This window comes from Panthera onca, chromosome C2 (assembly GCF_046562875.1).
Source record: "Panthera onca isolate mPanOnc1 chromosome C2, mPanOnc1 haplotype 2, whole genome shotgun sequence".
NCBI lineage: Eukaryota > Metazoa > Chordata > Mammalia > Carnivora > Felidae > Panthera > Panthera onca.
In genome coordinates this window covers 54,685,716-54,708,747 of record NC_138347.1, presented here as the reverse complement: position 1 = coordinate 54,708,747, position 23,032 = coordinate 54,685,716, and the positions used below count along the sequence as shown (strand labels likewise).

At 40.8% G+C, this 23,032-nt stretch overlaps 1 protein-coding gene across 7 annotated transcripts in view; it reads right to left on the bottom strand.

The window, feature by feature from the left end:
* Window positions 1–7,431: 7,431 nt before the first annotated feature.
* The window catches only part of BBX (BBX high mobility group box domain containing), a 283,637-nt gene continuing 268,036 nt past the window's right edge, over window positions 7,432–23,032 (bottom strand). For 6 of the 7 annotated variants that reach the window (XM_060640117.3, XM_060640114.3, XM_060640121.3 and 3 more), the window contains 3 exons: window positions 20,156–20,353; window positions 17,579–17,765; window positions 7,432–13,305 (listed from right to left, as the gene is read on the bottom strand). In XM_060640117.3, the coding sequence (XP_060496100.2) occupies window positions 13,218–13,305; window positions 17,579–17,765; window positions 20,156–20,353 (473 nt within the window). In that variant the 3' untranslated portion in view covers window positions 7,432–13,217. The remainder of the gene's footprint in view (window positions 13,306–17,578; window positions 17,766–20,155; window positions 20,354–23,032) is intronic. The other variant, XM_060640120.3, reaches the window with a different exon arrangement.

Genomic DNA, 23,032 nt, shown 5'->3' with positions numbered 1-23,032 from the left:
AGTCTTCATCTTGGGGTGCCTGTAGTCCGGGTCCCCTTGGGGAGCAACTATTTTGAGACAGAGATTCCAAGATGATGGTCCTAGAAACCCCCTCTCCTCTTTTGGCAAACAAGTAAACAGCAATAAACAATACTAGAACAAAAAAGTGAAGCCCTCTCTTTTTGTGAACTGATGTATTGCATTTTGGCTCAGCGGTGAACACATTTGCTAGAGTTGCCAACAATTCCCCTCCCCCTCCGCCCAAGTCTTACTCTACAGTCTCAATTTCCTGGGAGGAGGGTACCACACCGTGAGACTTAGGGGCATGTTAGGAAACTGCATAAACTCTCAGTGTACTGCACTGAGATTATAACTTTCATAACTACACTAGTTATGAAATCATGACGATAACTCTGCATTGTGGATAACTCCAATGACATCATCCAGGTATGGGGACCCACGTGCAAACGTCTACCTACCTGGATTGACAGGTCCAGCCTAAGGCGGCATCGGGGTCTCTGCGTTTTGCATCTTTTCTGAGCTTTGAGATTTAAAGCCTCTTCTAGTTCTTGCTGAATCGGTTTAAATAAAGACAGCATTAACCATACAAAGAATTTAATGGAGTGGTTAATGGTGTGGGTGATGTCAACAGGAATTTGGCAGCATCTGTGAGGATAATCTGAGAGGAATCATCAGGAGTTGACAACCCTTCTTTCAGAAAGTGAAATTGCCTGGTTCTAGTTAGACCAGTTGTTACTGGCTTCCCTGCCTGGAAAAAAAAAAAAAAAAAAGTCACAGTAATTTCAATGGAGTTGTTTACACAAGTGGAAAAATCTGACTCCTTGATAGCATGTTTCAGTTGCAAACCCCTTTAATGACACTCAAGGGCCTTCCAGTAAGAGAGAAATTCCCCTGAAACTAAGGAGAAGTTATTTGGAAACAGGTGCCCTTCCTCAGTAAGGTTATTTATGTTCATTGGGCTAATGGTTTTTGTCCAGTAATACATTTAAATTGCTTTTCATTTTACAGTCATGCTTCACTATCACATTTCAGAAAGTCACTTCTCTTCCTCTGTACAGCCGGCAATTTCCTCAAGTATGCGATGACAGCATTGTCCTTTCGAAGTCATTTGAAATAGACCCGATCTCATCCATCTCAGGAGAATATTCTCTGGCTGATAATCATAGCCAAGTGGAAAGTGCAAATGAACTCAGGCGTCTGGTAGCTCTGTCCTCTCTGCGGCTCCCTGGAGGCCTTGTCGTAAGGCGATGGTGCATCTATTGATCTGGGAAGGAGCCAGACATTCTGCCTCTGACAGTAAGTGAGAAGTAGGTCCCTCAACTCAGGTTAAAGTACAAGGAGGTTAGAGGAGAAGATTTATAAACTGATGATTTATAAACTGAGTTACAGTTACCTGGTGTGGATGTCAAGGAACGAATGGCCCCACAGAAATGAACATAATTAGGTTTATACAATGTTGTTGCAGATTGCTCAGTGAAATGGGCAGCTCATGGGCAATTGGGAAAAATTGTACCTTTAAAACTGGAAAATGTGGATCAGACTGTAGTGAATTTGAAGCACATATAATTCTATTTAAACATGTTGGGTGTAAGTGCCATGTAAGTGCTATTAAAGACTAGCTTTATTTTTCAAAACAGGTAGAGGATAGAAGTGCCCATTTGTTAGGTTTTATTTTGTGTCCCGGGGCCACAGGAAGGTCTTATTTACATGCGTTGGGGGGAGAGGGCAGGCTGCCACAAGACGGGCCACTGTGGCATGAAGATGACGTTGAGTTAAAAAGCAATCAACACCCAACAGATTTCGGAAAAGCTCTTGATCTCTACTTTAAATGCCTACAAAGAATTAAGATAGAGGACCTGCTCCAGGAAGAGAACTGTCACCATAGATCCTTACATTAGGATGAGAACTAGGTGTGGTAGACAGGGAGGAACCTGGCAGGGCCTGACTGATCCAAGTCTTCTATGTACATCGTTTCTGAATTGCCAGCAAACATGTGTTTATCAAACGTTTACTCTTTTTCATCTTCCTGTGAATTGCTTTCTTTTCCTCCAAAGTGCCAGCCCCCTCCCTGCTTCTCCTTAGTTATGGATGACATCTATACCTTGGTTTGCCTGTCTTTGGAATTCCGTCTCCATGTGGATCCCCGTAGGTACACTCTTAAATTTTATTTTCTCCTGTTAATCTGTCTCGTGTCAAATTGGTTCTTAGTCCGGCCAGAGAGGGGACAGGACGTTCTTGCTCCCTGACACATGAAATGGATCACTCTTCTGCCTGATTTTCAAACTGATAACTATGTGTGTGTGTATGGTAAAGGCTTAAGCTATTATAAGGTTAACGTTCAAGTTAAAAAGTTTTAACCCTAAAATAAAGTTGACTGGGAGGAAAAATAAAAGTGTGACCGGGAAGTGTGAACAGCATTGCTCATCTGTAGCAATTTAATCTCAGAAATCTCATCTCTGTTTCTAAGACCCGGAAGATTGTCCCCTCAGCCAGTGCTCTTCAGCAGGGGAAGGAGAACTGTCAGGGAAAAATGAACGGTTCCCTGCTCCATGACTGGGGTGTCTTCCAGGGTCCCACCTGCTGTGCAGTCTTGCCACTTGGTTGGCTGTGCCTTGTCTTTGACTGCTAGCGAAAGCCTGCTCTGCCCCAGGAAATAGTATTCATCGGCTAATTTATGACTCTGTTCATTTGTCCTACCAATTACTGATGCTGCTCTCTGCAGTAGGCTGAAACACTGGGACAGATTCTACCTAAAATAGATCTTTGGCTGAGGAGCAGGTGGTGGCGGCAGGCTAGAATGTCACCCAAAGGCAACTCGGAAGAGAAAAGTGCGCACCCGGACCAGAAAACCATTTGTTTCTTAAAAGAAGGCATATGGAATATTGGATGTGTGGGTAGGAGTGAAAGAGGAACCCAAAAAAAGGAATTCACATGGATAAATGTTCATATATAAAAGATGTTAGTCTGATTCTAGTTTGAACAGTGTCCTACAGAGGACTGTGGCATGCTTGACAGTCAATGCTCTGCATTTGCCTTCGAATTCCAGGTGCCCTGTCAGGTGGACTTGTGGAGGTGAAGACTGTCATTGCTCCTACCGCCTCAGCTGGGTCCTCAGCACAACTAGGTCCCTAAGAAATGTTGCTACATGGGCAACCCACTCATGGAAAGTTAGATGTTTGGGAAGTGGGGAAAGGAAGACCAATGAAGCCTTTTGGCAACACAGATCTCACTGATGGTCTTTGAGGGTCCACAGACAGATGCCTGATGAACTCCAAATTAAACTCTTTAAATTTCTAAAACCTTTCTGAATTCATGCATGAGTTACAGTGCAGTCTGCAAACCTGAGAGAGATCATCCTGGTTTTTAAAGCAGATGTTTTTGGAGCTAAAAGAATTCCTTTAACTATCAATCCCTAAAAAGCTGGAGGCGGTATGATTTGGCCATACTGAGATGAACATTTAATGTAAAAAGTAGATACACCACCTTCCATACTACCAAAGGGGAAGTAATCCTGCAGTCCTACTAGATAATAGGTACTTCCTGGAGTGAAGTCCTTTTCAATGGTCGAGGATTAGCAAATAAAGTCTCGCATGTACAGTTCAGACCCAAATCCTTCACAACAGCCCCATCTTGTTCCAGGAATCCTCTTGGAGCAAAGGGGTTCTTGAGTCATTCACCCCACCATGAAGATCTTACAAATATCCCCAGCGGAGAAGAAAGGGCCAGGAGATACAGCTTTTGTGTGCACAGGGTGCAAAAGCAGGGAGGTGTGCTATTGCTGCAGACAAGTGCAACAATTGGAAAGATTGCACTTCAGTAACATGCAAGAGTTGGGACTGAGGTTGAGGAAAGGATACAGCCAAGGGAGAAGGAAAAGAAGTCAGAGAATCACACTCTCTGGCTATCAAAATTACCTCTGACTCTTAAGGCCAAACGCTTAAATCATGCTGCTTGACCTCACCATTTCAAATATTCCTAGGCTGTGTCAAGGCTGAGCTGATGTGCTAACTGCACATCAGCCCTGGAGTCAACATAGCTGGGATGCCCCATGCCTCAACACACCAAAAGGAAGTGCACAGCATCATGGATCTCCCCCAAACACTTGTCTCACTTTTGCCATTCTCAGAGATCTGTGGCCTTGTCTTAGCAGCTCTTGTGCCAAGATCCCTTCTATGAAAAAGGGCTTTAAAAAAATAAAAATTTGAAGTAGAACAGTAACACATTCCCATTTTCTCCCCTTAAAGCCTTCAAAATGCATATTATGTTTCTCATGAGTTTATATGTAGCTTCTTCCTGACAGCCTTTGATTCTCATGCCCAACCTCATCCATATTGCATTTCAATTAAAGATGCATATCTCTAGCCCCCACCAGAGCACACCCCCCCCCCACTAGACTATACACCCCAGAAGACTGTCTTGTTGGTACTTAGCAGGTATCCAATAGCAGTCATCCACTGCAGTTCTGCTGAATGATTAGATTGTTACAGGAGCATGACGTAAACTATTGAATGGACGTGAGGTGTGGATCACAAAGAACTCTCCTGGAGCCAAAGCAAGTGAGGTGAAATAATTTTCATGGGTTTTGAACAGAGAAGTGGAACAGAGCAGGGTTTTTAAGCAATTTTATTCTAACAATACAGTCTTGATTTTGATTGATATACAATAAGAGTTTTAATGAAGGTGAGGCTAGCATCAGTGTGTTAAATACCTCATATTCTATTTACAAAAAGGGTTTAGCTCTTCTAGGACTGTGCAGAATATTGCTCTTTTATTTCTAGTATACTTATAAATGTATAAATGCCTAAGAGATAGTATGGGAGAAATGAAAATTTAAAACTAGAAAACATCATCTGAATTTCTCCAGTTTCAAGAATTATAGAATAAATATCTTGGAGGAAAAATAATTTAAAATTGTATCATACTGCTTTCCTATTAAACATACTTCAAATACATGCTTCAAATTAGATGGCAAATCATTGCCTATTTCTGCATCTACCGAGTATATTTCCACTGTTTGTATATCTTTTCAGTACTTTCATGCTTGGTTCTGGAAGATATGAATCGTATGTATTCAAGGTGCCTTTCATAAGCTCCACAGCCCAATAGTAGTACAGACCAGGAAAATGTAATCACTGATACTTGAGTACATTTCTTGGAAATATTTTCATGCTGGCTTTAAAACCATTTTGACTTTCAGACATCGAACTTGAAAGACCTGTTTGTCTGAACTTTCCCTTTTCCCCTTTCACCCTCCATCATTGTCAAGAAACTTTCAATCTTCACACATTTTTATTTTCTGACTTCTGCAATACACAACTTTGAGACAAAATGACCTTTTATAAAATTCCCTAGGGTGAGGGATCTCCAAGTGGGTTGAGCCATAAAGTAGGAGTTACCATTTTCTCTCTTCCAGGAGCGACTTCATTTTACGCTTTTAATTTCTGGCCTGTTGACTCAGGGTTCCAGATTTTTTCAACCTTTTGGCAACCTGCTTTCCAGAGCTCATCTAAAATTTTGTCTCCACTGTTCCCCTCCACAGATTTCACTCTTGTAAGTCTGAGAGAGAAAAACCCGAGTGGGAACAGCAGTGGAGGGAAAAGTGTAGAGGACATACAAGTTTGTTAAAGCTTTATATAAAATTATAAAAGTTTTAGCCCTTGGGACTTTTTAGACACTGTCTGGAAAAAAGGGAAAGGTCATAAGAAGCAAGGCTGAAAATAAACAAATAAAGACATGCCAAGAAAAGGGTCTCTCTGATGAAGCTCTCTTCAGAACACTGGGTCAAGAAAGGTAAATCTAGAGATACTCAGCGGGAACAACATAACCGAATTCCAAATTATCTTCCCTCCAGCACGACTCTTCCTGTGGCTCACGGATTCCTTTTGCTTTGGGCAGGAAACAAACATATTTTTGGAAGTGTGAGGAGGCGATACATTAAAAAAAGAAAATTTGTGCATATCAAAATATTTGTTTTTAAAGGCTGTATATGAAGTATTTATACATGAAATCACACTTCTTGGATATGCATAGCTAGGGTTGGGAGATGAAATGAAGGAAAAATGGGTAAAATACAAATGAAGCAAGAATTGGGAAACTATTAGTATTTGTTGAAGCTGGGTGGGTGATGGGTCTATGGAATTCACTCTGCTAGCCTCTTACCTTTGCATATGTTTGAAATTTTCCATACTTTCAAAAGGTGAAAAGGTTGCTGAAAAATTACGATGAACGATTTTATGTTCTTTCAGTTGTATGGAATGGAGTCAGTGGTATTACTTTTAGCTCATCACTTAGTGATAACTGTTTTATGTTTCCTTGCAAGAGACTATGTTCTACCCCAAAGGACAGATCTGTGTAATACATATAGAACCATAAAACCACACACGTCTAACCCGTAATCTTTTTTTCTAATAGAATTTATATTCTTTGGTATGGAGCTTCCATCATCACTACAACACATTTCATTCCTAGTAATTAAAAAAAAAAAAAAAAAAGTGTCCTGGAGTACTGGACATGTAATTCATCAGGCAGACTAATTTTATGGAAAAATCCCATAGTGCTACATACACAAGCGTGAGTTGCCTAATGTGAATTTAACATATTGAGTTTTCCACCGTATTGTATTTCCTGCTATAGCTTACTCCTGATGCAGCAGGCCCTTACAAGTTTAAAGAGGAAGCTAGCTATACTTAGGGTCTCTTTCGAATATACATGAACATATCAACTTTTGAGTCGGAATAAAAAATCATAAAATCAACAATTCCCATTTGATGAACATTTCTGTTACAGGCCCTAACTTCATAAGTATTTTTTTTCATCCGAGCAGAAGTGTGAGGAGGCATTATCACCACCATCATTTTGTAATTGAAGTGGGGTTCAAGGAGGTCGAAAAGCCCAATGATAAACGGATAAGTGGAACCAGACTTTGAAGCCAACTCTGTCTGAACAAAGCCTGTGGTATCATTATACTCTGTATTTATATACTATGTGTGTGTGTGCTCTTCTGAAGGATTAAAACAACATAGCCAAAGTTCTAAGGTTCAGGACATCGCATCCAGCCAAGACCGAGGTCTGAATTTATACTTTAGGTTACGGGTTATCACTTCCATAGTTTTATTACAGTTCAGGGAGAGTTGGTATGTTCAAGGTCATGCTTTTCCCAGGGAGGCCCTGCTCCTAAGTGGCAGAATGAAGCAGATCTTTCTTCTGTCAGGCTGATTTCTCCTCTCCCCATTAGGGAGAAGCAGCCCAAGCCACTCAAACACTGGGACTATCAGGAAACAGTTTGGGGGAGGTCACCATTCGCATTCTGAAAGAGCTGAAGTATCTTTTGTTAAAGTGTTTTCCCTACTGTTTTTAGTAGACAGGGTATACTGAAGGCACTTAGTCTATAGACAGGGGTGTGAATGTAAAGAAAGATATTTGAATAATATCTTTAAAATATTTCAAATTTTTATTAAATATTTTTATTCAGTTTTAAGATCACAGTTAAAGTACTTTAGCATGTTATACACATGACTTACATGTGCAATTTTTAGAAATATCAAATTAAGTATAAGATTTTGAAGAAAGAAATTATATAAATGTGTATATTGACTTTTACTACACATACATCTAAGAAAGCAATAATTCTGTTGTACCATTAAGTGGAAATCATTTATTACATGGCATGTTTACACCAACTCTAAAGAGAACCAAGCCAATTTCTGAAAGCAAAAAAATGAGCAATTCAGTCATGCTGAAACTGTCAACAGACTTAAGACCTGGTGGTCAAATGAAGCCATGGTTAATTTAGGACATGTAAGTAAGCAATTCAAACCTAAGAGAAAAGTTCATAATCTGGAACAATGGAGTCTCAGGTGGTTTTTATTCTTTTTTGGACAAATTCCTGAGAGCAAGAGACTTGTTTAGTGCTAATGAAACGCTAAGAATGTTGCTGAGCGTGTGCCGAGCTCCAGGTCACAGACCTGCCCCACCCCCAGTTCTGCTGTTCTGAGAGCCCAGGCGCTAACCTGAGGCGTCCAGGGACATGGGCCGGCCCCCGGCAACTGCCAAGGACCAGCAGTGTTAGTTGGTGAAACACACGTGCCCTTGTGATTCACGTTAGAGCCTGTGAGGTATGACTGCGGTGCAGGTGGGAGGGTTCGGAGGCATTGAATTAGGTCCTTGTTACTCAGTAACCAGTTACGGCCCAAGTGACTGGGCAATCTTTGGAAGGAGTAGTAATTTTCATGACAACTAGTTCTGTGCACAAAAACCAATTTGAGGGCAGGATCAATTTTGACCACTGACTGCAACAAGAAAACAGTGGCCAGAGAACTTAGTACAAGGTTTCCTCCTTCAACTTATTAGTATAAATCCTACCATCGCAAATAAAATTTGGCCAGGAGCTGAAACTTGCATTTTTTGTGTGTGAAGAAAATGTGTACTTATGTTTTTTAAGGAAAGCATAGCACAGATGGAGCTGTATCGGGGGAATCAAATATATTTGTCTTGTTGTTCACTATTTTTGTTGTCACTTCTTTGATCCGAAATAGAAAGAAAATAATGTCCCCAGTGAAAAGGACAAGGTGATTTAATATGGAGTATAATAAACTTAGCTATCACTTCCAAACTAAAGCAAAGCAGTCCATCAAACCCTGAATACTTCACCAGACATATCTGGTAAGATAAACTGAACAACTTGTTTCTTAATGTGAGTATGATGTTAGTTAATCTAAATAAGATGAGTTTTAAAAACCCCAAAAACTCAAGTAAGAACAAAATCCAAATCTAACTCTTTGGGAATGCTTGTATAAATAAAAGCAACATCTAATTAACAATTAGTACACTCTTTATAAGGTGCAAAACAAGGTCCTATGTGGGGAGAGCTAAATTTTCATTTCCACCTAGCAGTCACTCTGAATACTTTATAGGTCAAATGTAATAATGACATTTGCTTCTGCTGCCCATTTTCAGCAATACATTGTTCTCTCTGGAGAAGGTGGTTTGGGAAGTCAAAACACTGCAGTGGGAAACAGTGGCACTGAAGGTAGAAGAAAAAAAAAAAAAAAAAAAAAGACAGACCTTTGAAACAGGACTTACTGAAATTAACTTTTAAAGCCGAGGTAGCCCATTAGAATTGGCCTTACGTGAGGGCTCTATGGAGCAGTGCAATCAAAGGTGAGTCTCCTCAACAGCATCACGGACACCCCGACTTTCCCTTTGCAAATGCTGATTCCAGGCCTGGCGGGACTTCCTGCCTTCTCCCCAGCGAGGCCACGGTGGCTCTTCTCCTCTGCTGGGTGGGTGCCGGCCTCCAGCTCCAGCTGCTGGTCTCCAGAACGCTTGGGATTCATACAGTAGTTTAGCAGGCAGCATGGTCCCACTGCTTCACATTAATGCCAAACGCCAAACTTGGAACAGAGCTATTCGATACCCTCCCTCCCTCCCACACTGTATAAACAAAACGTGTCAGCTTCCAGCTTACTCCTGGTTCTGGATCAATTTATAATTTGCTTGAGATTTTACATAGGTGCAAACTTTTCCATACGATGAGCCAAAGACTGCAGAGTGCAAACAAAATTTTATGAAATGACTTAGGCGGAGTAGCATCTGACTTGCTAAGAAAGTGACAGGGAATAAACATGTTGGAATATAAATAACCAGACCAGTTCAGATGCTCCTTTTTGTTCGGAGTGTTCCATCGCAGGAACCAGAATCAGTGATAATATGGGAATGATTTCAGCATGGCTTTGAGATGGCATTGGTAGAAAGCTCTTCTGACAGAATTAAACAAACATAGTTCTGGTATTTGTGGGAAAAAGAGACTGTCAGAATTACAACAGTATGATTCATCCTTATAAAAGGGCTTTGATGAATTACAGTTTGATCTAAAATCTGGGAACTAACCTAATCTGGGGATAAGAACCTGTATCGTCAATGTGGCTGTGGGACGTTGTTTCCTTCTCCTGATGTCCTTACAGTTATCCAAACAAATAAAAACTTAAAAAGGATGTCTTACAGTATTTTTTTTTCTTTCACTCAGCTTCTTATAGCTGCAGCTTCAGTTACTATAATATACTCTACACACTTCAAAATTACATAGGAAAATACCCAGAACAACTAAATAAATAAAAGGCTAAGGAAAACTGGAACAGTACTGCGTCTCCATCTGAGACTAAATCATCCACTTCGGCATCACAGAGAAGGGCTAGGACAATTTTTTTCAAAAGATTTATATACAGGTTTGAATCCAGAAATTAAGGTTAAAAGCATAAATATCGATAATTTCAACTAGATTCAGAATGGTTTTTCAGAAAGATATGATACAACAATTTAGAATAAAACAAAGCAGGCATCGTATTTTGGTTTGCTTGAGATATACATAAGGTGCAAGAACTTCTTCTCTTGAGGATGCTTGTGGGACAAATGTTAGTGTCAATGGTGTTTGCTGGCAGATTAAGGTACACACCATAGCAATATGATTTTCCAAAATATAAAAGAATAAGATAAATGAAATGAAAATGGTAGATGGGGGGGGGGCACTACATGTTGGTTGGGAATATCTGTGCTAACAAATATTGTTACCTGAAAATGCCAACACCCCTCACCAGCGGATTCAGGGCATGAGAAAAGCACTAGTATTGAAATCAAGACTTCACTCAGAGAAACAACAAGGCGAGTGTCTAAAGGACTATAAAGCTTTGCAGGATTTCTGCTACTCTCAGTGCCTAACCGCTTAAAAATTAAGCATTTCTACAAAAAGGGTTTTTTTTGTTTTTTGTTTTTTTAAGTATCTGAAAACAGTCATATCCAGTAGGTTGCCCTCCCACCCCACCCCTGCCTAAGGGAAAAGCCACTGAGGTTTAGGAAAAGCAGATCAAGTAAGATATTAATCACATAGAAAAAAGTAATCTTTTGTTTTGCTTCTTTTTAAAAAAGGTCCCATGAATATACAGCAATCTCTTAAGGAAATCTAGTGAAATGTAATTGGAGGATTGAAGGACGGTGCTCTGGCAAAAATAGATCTATTCTAACGTGTTCTAGAGAATAACAAGTTAGTACCATTGTCAAGGTGCATGTTCTGCACCAAACAATTTCTGTTGTTGGTTTTTGTTTTGTTTCATTTTGTTTTGTTTTTGGATTTTTAGCTAATTATAATTTTTAAATCACTGCTAGCAAGTGGTCCAAAAGCTCCAACAGCCACCAACATTGGGACCCAGCAATTTTCAAACATTCACTTTGTGTTTTGAAATTTAGAAAATATTAATAAAACAGCATCATAGTAAAAATATTATGCTAAAATCTGGGGCTGCTCACCTGATTTATTTCTACGCGAATGGGGTTAAGCTTTAACCTCGGACTAACTAGCTTTCTAAATCCTTCTTCCTCCACGCCCACAATGTTTATGCATTTTTGAGGACACCATTCCAATGCTCTGCTGTCCTCTTTACCTGCTTTGAAGAAAAAAACAACCCAAACAAATCCCTATATTCTTTTCAATTGTTAGTATGTTGTACATATTTTCCAGCACCGAAACTGAAGTAATATCTACAACTATGAAAAGCTAAACCTAGTCAGTACTAATAGAGTCGTTTTTTGTATGGCTATTAGGTCAGATTACGATTAGAAAAAAAAAATCATCATTACAATTCAGTCAAGTATAAATAAGAAAGCTAGATAAAACCTTGTAAACTGTCATCATTTAGAGATCTAATTCAAAAGCTTCAAACTCGAACTAACGCTATCAAAATTCCGCCAGTTTGAAAACCAATAAAAATTATTGCTGGAATCCAATAATTAAAATTTGGTAGTTTGTGCTGTGATGCAAGAGTGGGGATCTACTTTGTGCTATGGAACAAATACCCTGTAAACTCGGTAGCCTCTGACTAATTTTGATTTATCACTTTGCATGTGTTGCTAGGAAACAAGACACTGTGAATGTCAGGTGGTTAAGTCGGTATGTCGAATGTTCGGATAAGCCAGGTAATCCACTTGGCACTGGCATATGTATGGTTGGTTTTATGTCCGAAAGCAACAAAACACAAAAAGGAAACAAACTTGCAGGTGGATCTGTGACTAAGAATCCCACTCTGGTCAGGCATCCCTCCCTCGGCATTTATTCATTCAACACCTCCTTGACAACATCAACTCAAAATGGCTCTAAAAACCTGCAGTGCCAATTAGGCTGTGCATAGCAATTGCTACCCGTCCAGTCTGTCTGGGATGGATGTAAAAGGTCTGTAGCTCAAAGTCCACATGAAGTGAGTGTCTTCAATGTGTTTAGGATAGTGAAGTAATACTAAGGTCACTTCTGAATAATATTTTTCTTTTTTTGTTTGTATGAACGATCCATTGGTCACATAGACCCCTGTGTAAAAATAAAAGAATCCTCAAGGCATGAAAACATCAGTAATCTGTAGGACTCTTCCCCTGTCTGGGAAAATATTTGCCACAATTTGCCCCAAGCAAATTCTTCTTAGTCACTCAAGGCTAAGAAAAAAACTCAGCTTGTAAGAATTGTAATTTTCTCTCTCTCTCTCTCTCTCTCTCTCTCTCTCTCTCTCTTCCTTTTCACCAGCAAACTACCACTCTGGTGGCAAATATAAAAGTGCAGAATATATGGACCACGAGGCCGAGCATACACCGCTAACAATGGTACATGTGCCTGCCCGTGCTGCTTGGGGGTCTCTGGAACAGGCTTTTTAATATTATTCTACAATATAAATGTAGGTATAACCTATTATATAAACCATCTTAGAACTTAAATCTCCATGTACAAAAAAGACTAAGAATATCTAATAATAACTAGTGCAGTGCGTCAGTTTTTGTTTTTTTGTTTTTTGTTTTTGTTTTGAAAGAATAACTAGGTAATATACGAAACTAGTTTCACACTCTCCGGTTGGTAAAAGAGACGCTGGATGAGCTACAGTAAAGGCAGCCTTTTACCAAGTTACCACCTATTACCGTCAAAAGCCTTCAATAGAAAGCAAAGCTCCAGGATCATTCTGTTTCTGCTCATTATCAGACAGATAACCTCACCCTCAAAGACTCTGGGTTCCAAAAGAACAAACGGGCCCAGGATGCTAACTTCTGCTTCAAGTGAATCTGGGCCGTGTAGGGCAACAAGCACTTGTTTGCAGTCTATATTTTCCACCACATGGACTCACTAGCATCCCTCCGTAAAGACAAGGCTAGGGTAGTAGGTAAAGCACAATGTTTTACAATTAAAGGGCGCTTCACTGGTCAGCGCAGGAAATAAGTACAGGAGCCTGTGGCATTTCTTTTGGCTGTCCATCATGGGTGAGCGGAGTGGACCTCTGACCTCTGCAAAACAAGAGGAAGAACAAAAGAAATCACCCACTTAGAGTATGTTATCAGACACAGGAGAGGATGATGAGTAACCAATAAGAGCTTTCCAATATCTTGTTTAACAGCTAATGTTGACTTGTTACTGATGCTGTTTAAACTGTTAGCTGCTGCTTTTATTGTTTTTTGAAAAACTTCTTATCTCAGTTCACCTCACATGACTCAACAACACACTGTGTCCCAAACAACCATCTCCATTTTGCAGAGATGAAATCTGAAGCACCAACAGATTTGGGGCAACTCCCTAAGAAGTGGAAAACTTTTAGTCAAGGGCAGTGGTTCTAAGACAATAGTCTCTTGATCCACTGATATTAAAACAGGACCCATTCCTTTCCTCAAGCTGCCCAAGGGGAAAATTCTCCTCTACTAATTGATAACCTCCAGGATTATTTCCTAAGACATATAATAATAAACGCAATTTATTTATTTAAGTGTTTATTTTTTTTGGGGGGGGGAGGGGCAGAGACAGAGGGAGACCGAGAATCCCAAGCAGTCTCCATGCTGTCAGCACAGGGCCTCTCATGTGGAGCTCAAACTCACTACTTGTGAGATCATGACCAGAGCTGCAACCAACAGTGGGACGCTTAACCAAGTGAGCTGCCCAGGTGCCTGTAATATTAAAACTTAAGTGTAATTAAAGCAATGGCTGGAGACCAGAGGTCTGTGACCCTAACACAAATGAATGAAAACACTGAAACCCTCCTAACTAAAGAAAAGCCTCACAGGAGCATGGAGAGCAAGAGTGCAAGGGAAGAAGGCAGGCAGTGACTCGTCTTTAGAGTCTCAGAAAACCCGCACAATTTGGGTAAAATCAACACGTGCAGAGACAGAACTCTAGACAAGAAAATTCATATAAATAACAATCATTTGGATTGAACTACACCAAACTTAGCTGATTTTTTATTCTGCTTTTGTTTAATGAGTAGGAAAAAACTTACTTCACAGTTGTAAGAGAACCCTTCAAATTCTTGGTTAATTTCCACAGAGCTTCTCATTCTAAAAAGACAGGTTTGGGCACCTCCCTGACATTCCCCAACAGGCCTACCAAAGACCAGACAAGGTGCGCTCACTGCTCTGGCCTACAGTGGTCTGTGTTGCACAGCACTGGGCTGAAAATCTGTGAGGCAGCAGCAAGGCTTCCAGTGGCCTGACCCTTTCCACATCGTATCTTCTTCAGATGACACGGAACAAAAGCAGCTTTTTAGAATTTCAAATTATACCTTTTTTACAACTAAATCCAAGTTTCTTTCTCTTGATGCACACACACAAAAATAATGTAGATAAATTACAACATTTGGGGATTTCAGAATCCAATAATCACTTAGCCTCAGATACTAGGATTTCAGAAAAACAAAACATGTGCTATAATCAAACCTCTGGATTAATCTGTTCAGTCATGTGGGGATGCTGTAAGCACCAACTGTTCAATATGTTCAACTCTTTGTTCAAGAAAGATGAAATTAAAATGCCATTTTTTTACCTTTACGACTGAATATGTAACAATATTACAAAAGCTAAAAGAATTTTAATTAAGTATTGAAAAAAGGAAACAGAAGAAGAAAAAAAAGTGAAAGATGAGAAGTACAGTATAAAAAAAAGACCAACAGGGACAGAGAGCAACTAGGGTGAAAGCCCAGTTTAATTAGAAAACAAAAGCAAAGGAGGGGGGAACCCAGTATGGCTACAAATAACGGATGCTGCCGTTCCCAGCGTAAGGTTCGGTGAGACTCTTCGTGACTTTCCAGGACACGACAGATGATTGCTTAAGCAGCATGTCTGAGCAAAGGCAAAGACACCGGAGTTCAAAGACCTTAGTTCAAATCTTAACTCAGTTTAGATGTGGGTTCTTGGCAAGTTAATGGTCTGCAGTTTCGTTAAAAAGGGATCAAAAAGACCCACCCGGCAGGGCTCATTTTAGGACTCAGTTTAATGAGCTTTCCCCTTATGGAAGTCCTAGTAAACAAACAGGCTCTCAACGAAGGTTTATTCCAACTTCCTATTTCCTGCATTTTGCAAAACTGCCTTTCTATGTCAGGTTTCTGAACCTAACATTATGATTTCTCCTGGCAAGAATGCAGGTAATATGTTTCCACCCCAACTCTGCTCATCACCCTCAAAATTATGAACCTAGGTGATGCGAAAACAATAGTCAATGGGTGTGCAACCCAGGTAAAAGTACATTAAGCCTGCAGGTAGATGGAAGTCTGGAGGTTCTGCTTTAACAGGTAAGGGCCCTTAAGGGGGATCTGTTTTTGTAGATATTAATAACACTAACCATTTATGAGATTGATAGTAAGATTCTAGTATGCAATATTGTTCTGTCCAATGGGAGATTAAAAAAAAAGAATCTTTTTTCTATGCTTGCTAGTGAACGTAGGTGGTCATACTTTAAGAACATCTCATCTATTCATTCACCCATTCATTGTTTCATTCATCCATTGATGTAGCAGGAACTAAGGAAGCTGGGGATGTGAGGATTAAAACCAGCGCTCTGCTTTCAAAATTCAAGAGACAGACATATGAAGGAATAATTACAGCCCAGTGTGGCAGCTGGTCTCAGAGAGCATGTATAGAAAGTATGCAGGGACTTCAGGAGGGAGACACAGAGCAGAAAACAGGACTAGCGACGGAAGGAGAACCAGGAGTTTGCGGAGACGGGGAGACACACAGGCAAGAACCCGGCTTATCCAGGTGGCAGCGACTGATCCACGTGATCGCAGGGCAGGGAGGAGGGGTTGGCAGAGAGGAGAGTGGGAAGGTTTGGTGAGGCTTTCTGCTGCTGCAAACTGGAAGTCACGGAAGGTTGGTTAACAGAGCCAGGTGTGACCACAGTTGTGTCTGGAAGGGGATGCTGGCGGCAGTACTGGGTGACTGTGTGGTAGACCTTGCTGAGCCCTGCATTATGATCCTCTCCGAATTTTTACATTGCCTTTTATCGAAAATTTATGGGGACACTTAGTAACATGCGGGCATGCATTTCATTCTTCTCACACGTGTAGGAGTCTGTCCTCTGTATGAGTGGAGAATTATCTGTGCATGATCTCCTTCAGAGATTTGAGCAGGTTTTAACAAGGTCTGTCAGCATTCTCTTGCCGTTAGGCACTTACAGTACACACAGGAAAAGGAATTTGACTTCTTGGAACTATCTAGAGGCTATCTGTGAGGAAGCACTAGAACTGTAACATGACAGGTAAAGGGCCTCCTGAACCTGGATGTGGAAAGGGACAGTGCAGCCCAACAGGAGGGTATGGAAGTTGTGCTAGATTTAAAACTTTTGCACTGAACACGGAAGTCTGGGAAAGTAGCTCACCTGTGGGTAATCCACTTTGAATAAAAGTACGAAATACCCAAATTTACAAATGGCTATTTTTGCTTTCCCAAAGGATCCATTAAATAGTAGAGTCCCAATTATACACGTAGAACTTTAATATACTTTCTGTGAGGCTTTACTGAGTTCAAAAGCCTTTCAGATTTATGATCTCACGTGATCCTTACAGCTCTGTGATTCTTTGGGGCTATCATTATGCTCCATGGAAGATGAGAAAACCGAGACCGAGAGAAATGACTTTGTAGCAAACTGACAGTTAAAGAAAAATCCAGACCTTCTGCCGTCCATGAGTCAGATGCCAAGACGCTTTTTCCTGACCACAGTTTTCTTCCACTACCATCATGACTGCTGCCAACACCACTGTTAACCAGGGCATTTACCATGTACCAGCACTGGGACATTAGTTCATTCCACATAACATCTCTATGAAACGAGTGCCACTTACACCCATTTTATAGAAGCAAAACTGAAGGATAGAGAGGTGAATGATCGATCTTGATCAAGACCTTGCAATTTACAGGTGAAGGATGTAGGGCTCAAACCCAGCTCTGAAGCCTGACCTTGAAGCTCCAACTTAATGATTAGAGAATATTGCTTCTCTGCTCTTTCAGGTTTTTATGGAAATGAAGTTTAGCCACAGGATAGTATATTTAAAATGCAATACCTGGCTGACTATATTATCTTATATTTTCCCACACTGCTAATTAGGACATATGCTTTTGGAACATGTCACATAACTTGCTCTTGAACCAAGTCTCGTGAACCCCAAAGCATTGTGAAAAAGGCCACAAATCACTTCAGAGAGAGTGATTCAGCTTCCACGTTGCTCTCTCCATCCCTCTTCCGTGCCCAGGAGTGAGGATGAACGGGACCCCCCAAATCCTGGGGGAGCACACCACTCACCTGTGTACGTTCTCCATGGCGGCCACTTCAGCCAGCGCAGCGAGACTGAAGAACGCAGACACGGCTGGCATCTCTGGAGTGCTGCTCCGCGTCTCCGCGGCCTCAGTGTTGTGTGAGCAGTCGTCACCGCAGCCGGACTCGGTCACTTTAGGGAGACTCCTCTGCAGTTGTTCCTTTGGTTTGTCATCTGTAACGACAGGGAAATTGATCACAGGAGGATCACCATGTTCTCTCCAGAGGAGGGACACAGAGAAAACTCTGTGCAGACCATGTGAAATGAGCTAATATTCTTTGTTCACTTTTGTCATCCATCGAATACCAAGGCTTTTATCAAGGATTTTCTGCTCCCACGGTAACAAAACTCTTTTATTAAGCTCAGTTGCAACTATGGACAGTGCTATGCCCTGAAGCTAGGTGGAAGAGAAGCTGAGTTTTATTCAAGGTCAAAGAACAGGTCAGTCTCAGAGTGAGAGGGAAAAAGGGGCTTTGGCCAAAATAAAACCTATGGGACTTCTGCAAAGGGGCCTGTGGATGCTGTACAAAGCCCCTAAAACCCAAGTGCGCAAACGTTTCTGATGAAGCCGTAGGATGCCCTGCAATGGCAACTTGGACACTCGGTACGCTGTGACACCAACACTTAGGATCACCAGTACTGAACTAATCCCAGTGAGATCCCAAGTTGTTATTTGTGTTCTGAAGACCTACTGGAAAGAAGACAAAGGGCCCCCTGGTATTTACAAAGAGGTGCTAAATGCTATGAAAATCTACCTGCAGGGAAGGAGTACACTTTCTAGATTACATGGCCACTATAAAGGAGGAGGAATCTTTATCATGGTTTTTAAAACATTTTGAAAATAGAAAGCAACTGATAAAGAACATAAATGTCCTATACTAGGACATGGCAGTACTATGTGCTTTTCTACATGAAGGTAATATTTTCTACGTTCTCCCACTCTTTCTGTAAGTGAAAATGAGGCTATAACAACTTATAAAATCAAAATCACAGGGGCACCTGGGTGGCTCAGTCAATTAAGCATCCGACTTCAGCTCAGGGGTTCGTGGGTTTGAGCCCCGTATCAGGCTCTGTGCTGACAGCTCAGAGCCTGGAGACTGCTTCAGATTCTGTGTCTTCCTCTCTCTCGGCCTCTTTCCCACTTGCTCTCTGTCTCTCTCTCTCAAAAATAAACAAACATTAAAAAAAAAAATCAAAATCACAGAACAGAACCCAGAGTGGAAAGGGAAGGGGCAACGGGCCTGCCGGACTAAGTATCAGGAAAAATAGATTCTAGTCCTTATCTTCTACCTAAGTAGTCCACTGTATTCAAAAACCAAACCCTACGTCTCTGATCTTCATCTCTTATATAAATGGGGGTATTTAATGTGCTTTACTGCCCTAACAATCTGCATATGCTAAACAGAAGAAAATGTGCACAAAACTTATTAATTGTCCTCCCATTCTATTTCAGCAATGAATCTTTATTTGCAATTACATTAACCTTAATCAGGTATTTTAAAATATCCCTCTCAAAAAATACTCATTTAAACATTTTTTAGACATTTTATTAGTTTTTCATCACGATAACTGTACTCTTTACTCCCCATCACCTGTTTCATCCATCCCCCCACCCACCTCCCTCTGGTAACCATGAGTCTGTTCTCTAATAGTTAAGAGTCTGTTTCTTGGTTTGTCTTTCACTCTTGTTTTTCCTTTGCTCTAAACGTTCTTTTTCTATTTATAGAATTCATTATGGACCTGTGTCCTTTTTCTGGAAACTGGATTAGGGAAGGGGGAGGGATAACTCAAAGCTGATGGAATGAGATGCTAGGGGTGCTGAAAGGCAGAAAAAAGGCAATAACAGCTAAGATCACTAATGACACCCCAAGATCTGAGGGGATTGCTCAGTGTCACTCTCTGACTCCATTCCTTAACTTGGGTCCGTCTGGCAATTCTGCTGCCATGGAGGCCATGAGAAACAGCAATAGTCCACAGGCCATGACTGAACATGGAGAAACTCACAGTAAGTTCAGATCTAGTTAAAGATTAGCCCAGAGAACTCAAGAAATCCAGGAGCATTCTCAGGCTCCCTCAGCGGTCTGAGTCAGCTTTAGAGGAAGGACTGGATGCTTTCTAAGGTTCCTTAATCCATTGGTTGAAATATTTGATAATATGGTTTGTGTAGTGACTTAAACAATGAACCAGGATGAAACACTGATTCAGCTAGTATTTTTAAAAGTCTAGGATCTCTGGGAATTTACTTAATGAAGACTATTTTTGTGCATGCTGAGAAAGAGAAGGAGAAACACACAGTCCTAAAAATTACCTTTCTTTTCTAAGAATGCTTTTGGAAAAAGAGCTGTGATTTTAAAATGTGCACATTTTGTACATTTGGGAGTCTGTGGAAAACTAGCTCTTAAGGAGATCCAGAGAAAGAAAATGTTACTATGACCAAACCCACAGAACAGACCCCTTTTCCAATGAGGACCCATACTCTGCTTATCGTCATTTGCTGGCCAATGGGGCCATGACAGTCACCGGCTTGCTCTGGTTATCTCTCATTTAAGGCTCCCTCTTCTTACCCAAAGTACCTCCTGCTGGTGACACCCGGCCATCTGCTGTCCTGACAAGGTGAGTGATCTTGGTTTTCCTTGCTTTTCTCTTTTGGCTGCCCACCAAGGGTTCTTGAGTTGTTGTTGGCTCTGGAGTGTTGGGAATGGATAGGGCATTTTTAACCTTATGAGCAGGCTCTGTGGTGTTTTTGTCTTCTGAAAATATGGCTGAAATAGGACAGACAGATCATATATGATTACACACAAAAACACAAGACATCAACATTGCTCTTGGAAAGAAACATTTCTCAATGTCCGAGCTATCTGAATGGAGAACCTAAGAGTTTTCAAAGTACTGATGAGAAAAAGAAATAAAACACTGCCCGTGATTTTCAACCAATATATTTATGTTTGCTTTGATAAATTAAGTACACAGGATTAAGATGCCCTCTCTCTCTTTTCAACAGAATACTGAACCAAGAGCCATCAGAACAACATTTTCTAAGTGTTTGGATCTCGCAGGTTGGTGGGAAACATAGCATATGTGAATCTGAGTGAATTGTGTCCCAACAGACTGTAATTTCTACATGTGGTCGGGGTCCCTATTTGAGATTCCCTTGGCCACCTAGTCTGGAGAAGATGATAAACAAGTTTCTCTTTCTGAGGACACTGAGATTAATTAAATATGTGCTTCTTTTTTATTTTTAAGTTTATTTATTTATTTTGAGGGAGAGAACGTGGGGGAGGAGTGGGGAGAGAATCCCAAGCAGGATCCGCACTGTCAGCGCAGAGCCTGACACGGGGCTCGATCTCACAAACCATGAGATCATGACCTGAGCCGAAATCAAGAGTCAGACGCTCAACTGACTGAGCCACTTGGGCTCCCCAGATATGTGCTTCTTAAATTCACAGTTATCATTGGGACATTTGCTTTCCATCACCGGGTTGGACTGATCAGAAAAGAAACTGTGAGGCCTGACCTTCTTTTACCCGTATAGAATGCTCAGGAAGGACGTGACAGACACTGGTGACGCTAGCATGTAATGAAACACTCTGTCACTGAATTCTAGAGGCAGGGAAAGTGCTCAGTGAGATAACTTAACGAAGTACCACAGGGCAGCAGGGCTCCTGGGAAGGTTTACTTTAGCTTCTCCAGATTCTAACTGTAATCCCAGTAAGTCACTCAGCAGCACACTCTTGTACCTAAGCGTCACTGCATCAAGAGTGAGAAGCACACTTGCTCCCAGCTCGGCCAGGCTGGGGGTGCCTGTATCCCTTCTTATATCCTCATTTCTTCAGGAGTTCATTCTCCTCGCTCCCAGTTTAACAGTGAGACAAGTAGGGGCGCCTGGGTGGCTCAGTCAGTTAAGTGTCCGACCCTTGGTTTTGTGAGTTCAAGCCCTGTGTCAGACTCTGCACTAGTGGCACGGAGCCTGCTTGGGATTCTCTGTCTCCCTCTCTGACTTTCCTTCACTTGTGTGGTCTGTCTCTCTCAAAATAAATAAACTAAAAAAATAAAATAAAATAAAAGACAAGTAAATGTAGATAGGAGTACAGCTTTTAAGAATATATACACGTAGTCCAGTTTAGCGATTGGAACTTTCTTTACTTTTTTTAAATTCCAGTGGTCTAAGGGCTTTTAAGCAGGGAAGGGAGGCATCTTTCCATTTTAAAGCCATCCAATCTCTTAAGACAGGCACAGAAACAGTTTCTGACAAAGAGGGGAGTGTGGCTCTGGAAGTCAAGGTCTGACATGACATGCTTGGTGCAAACTGAACTGGAGGAGAAAACTGAAGGTGCTGGTCAGCAGGTGGATCTGGAGGTAGACCTTGGAAATACAACAGTATGTAGGGCACAGGAGGGAAAGAAAGCTAAAAGAAGAGGAGGAGAGCAGAACGAGAATGATTCAGGATGTGAAAAAATGCACATGCTGGCATAAACACTTGCATAGGCTTCACTTAACAATTTTCATCTAGGTCTTTAATGAGGTTAGGTACATCCCGGAGAAAGGAGGGCTATGAATTTGTAAGATCTTTGCCCTCAAGAGATTGATTCCAGGTTTCCCACTCCAAAACAAGTGGGAAATCATCTCAATTACATCAAAAGAAAGGATATAAGGCAGAAATCATACCATGATTTGTGGCTTGGCCTTACCTCAATATAGCATAATAGATGGCTATGTGGGGAACTGGCTTAAGATAATAGTTATTAAAAAGAAACTACTTGGCATTGCTCCCAAATATCTTTTCAAGCAAGTAATCAAAAATTAGGAAAAAGGCTCCTTTTACATTATAGATCTGTACCCAGGAAATAGTCTTGGTGTATTTATACTTTGATAATTAGCTTACCATAGGCCAGTGCTATTATGTATCTTAAGATTTTTTTTTTTTTTTAGTTTAAACTTCAATAAAAGCTGCCACCAAATAAAAGATAATTTGTTTAGAATGCTCCAAGGAAGAAATATTCCATGACTCTTCATTAGCCTTGAAATTCAAAGCCTCCTATAGGTATAAAGAAGCTACAATCTGAGTTTACAATGAGCATAAATAGCCTCTATTAGATATTCACAAGCTTCAAACTTTATCTAGTTTCTTATCCAGATCCATCAGTTGTCCCTTCCAGTTAGAGGGGGGAATCTTAATCACCCCTCCAGTATGATCACAACATTATAGACGGCCCTTCCAGAAAAAGCACTAACCTCTTCCCTCTTCTCCTTCCTAGGAAAATCTAGAACTTGTGGAAATAAGGATGTAGCAGGGTTACAAAGATGAAGGGTGAATTACATCAGAAGAACTGCTTACAGAAAGAAGGAACCCAGGAGGTCAAAGAAAAGACCAAGTGGTTTAGGAAAAGATGAGCTAATTTCTACACAAAGACCTGGATTCTACTCTTGATTTTTTAATTTAC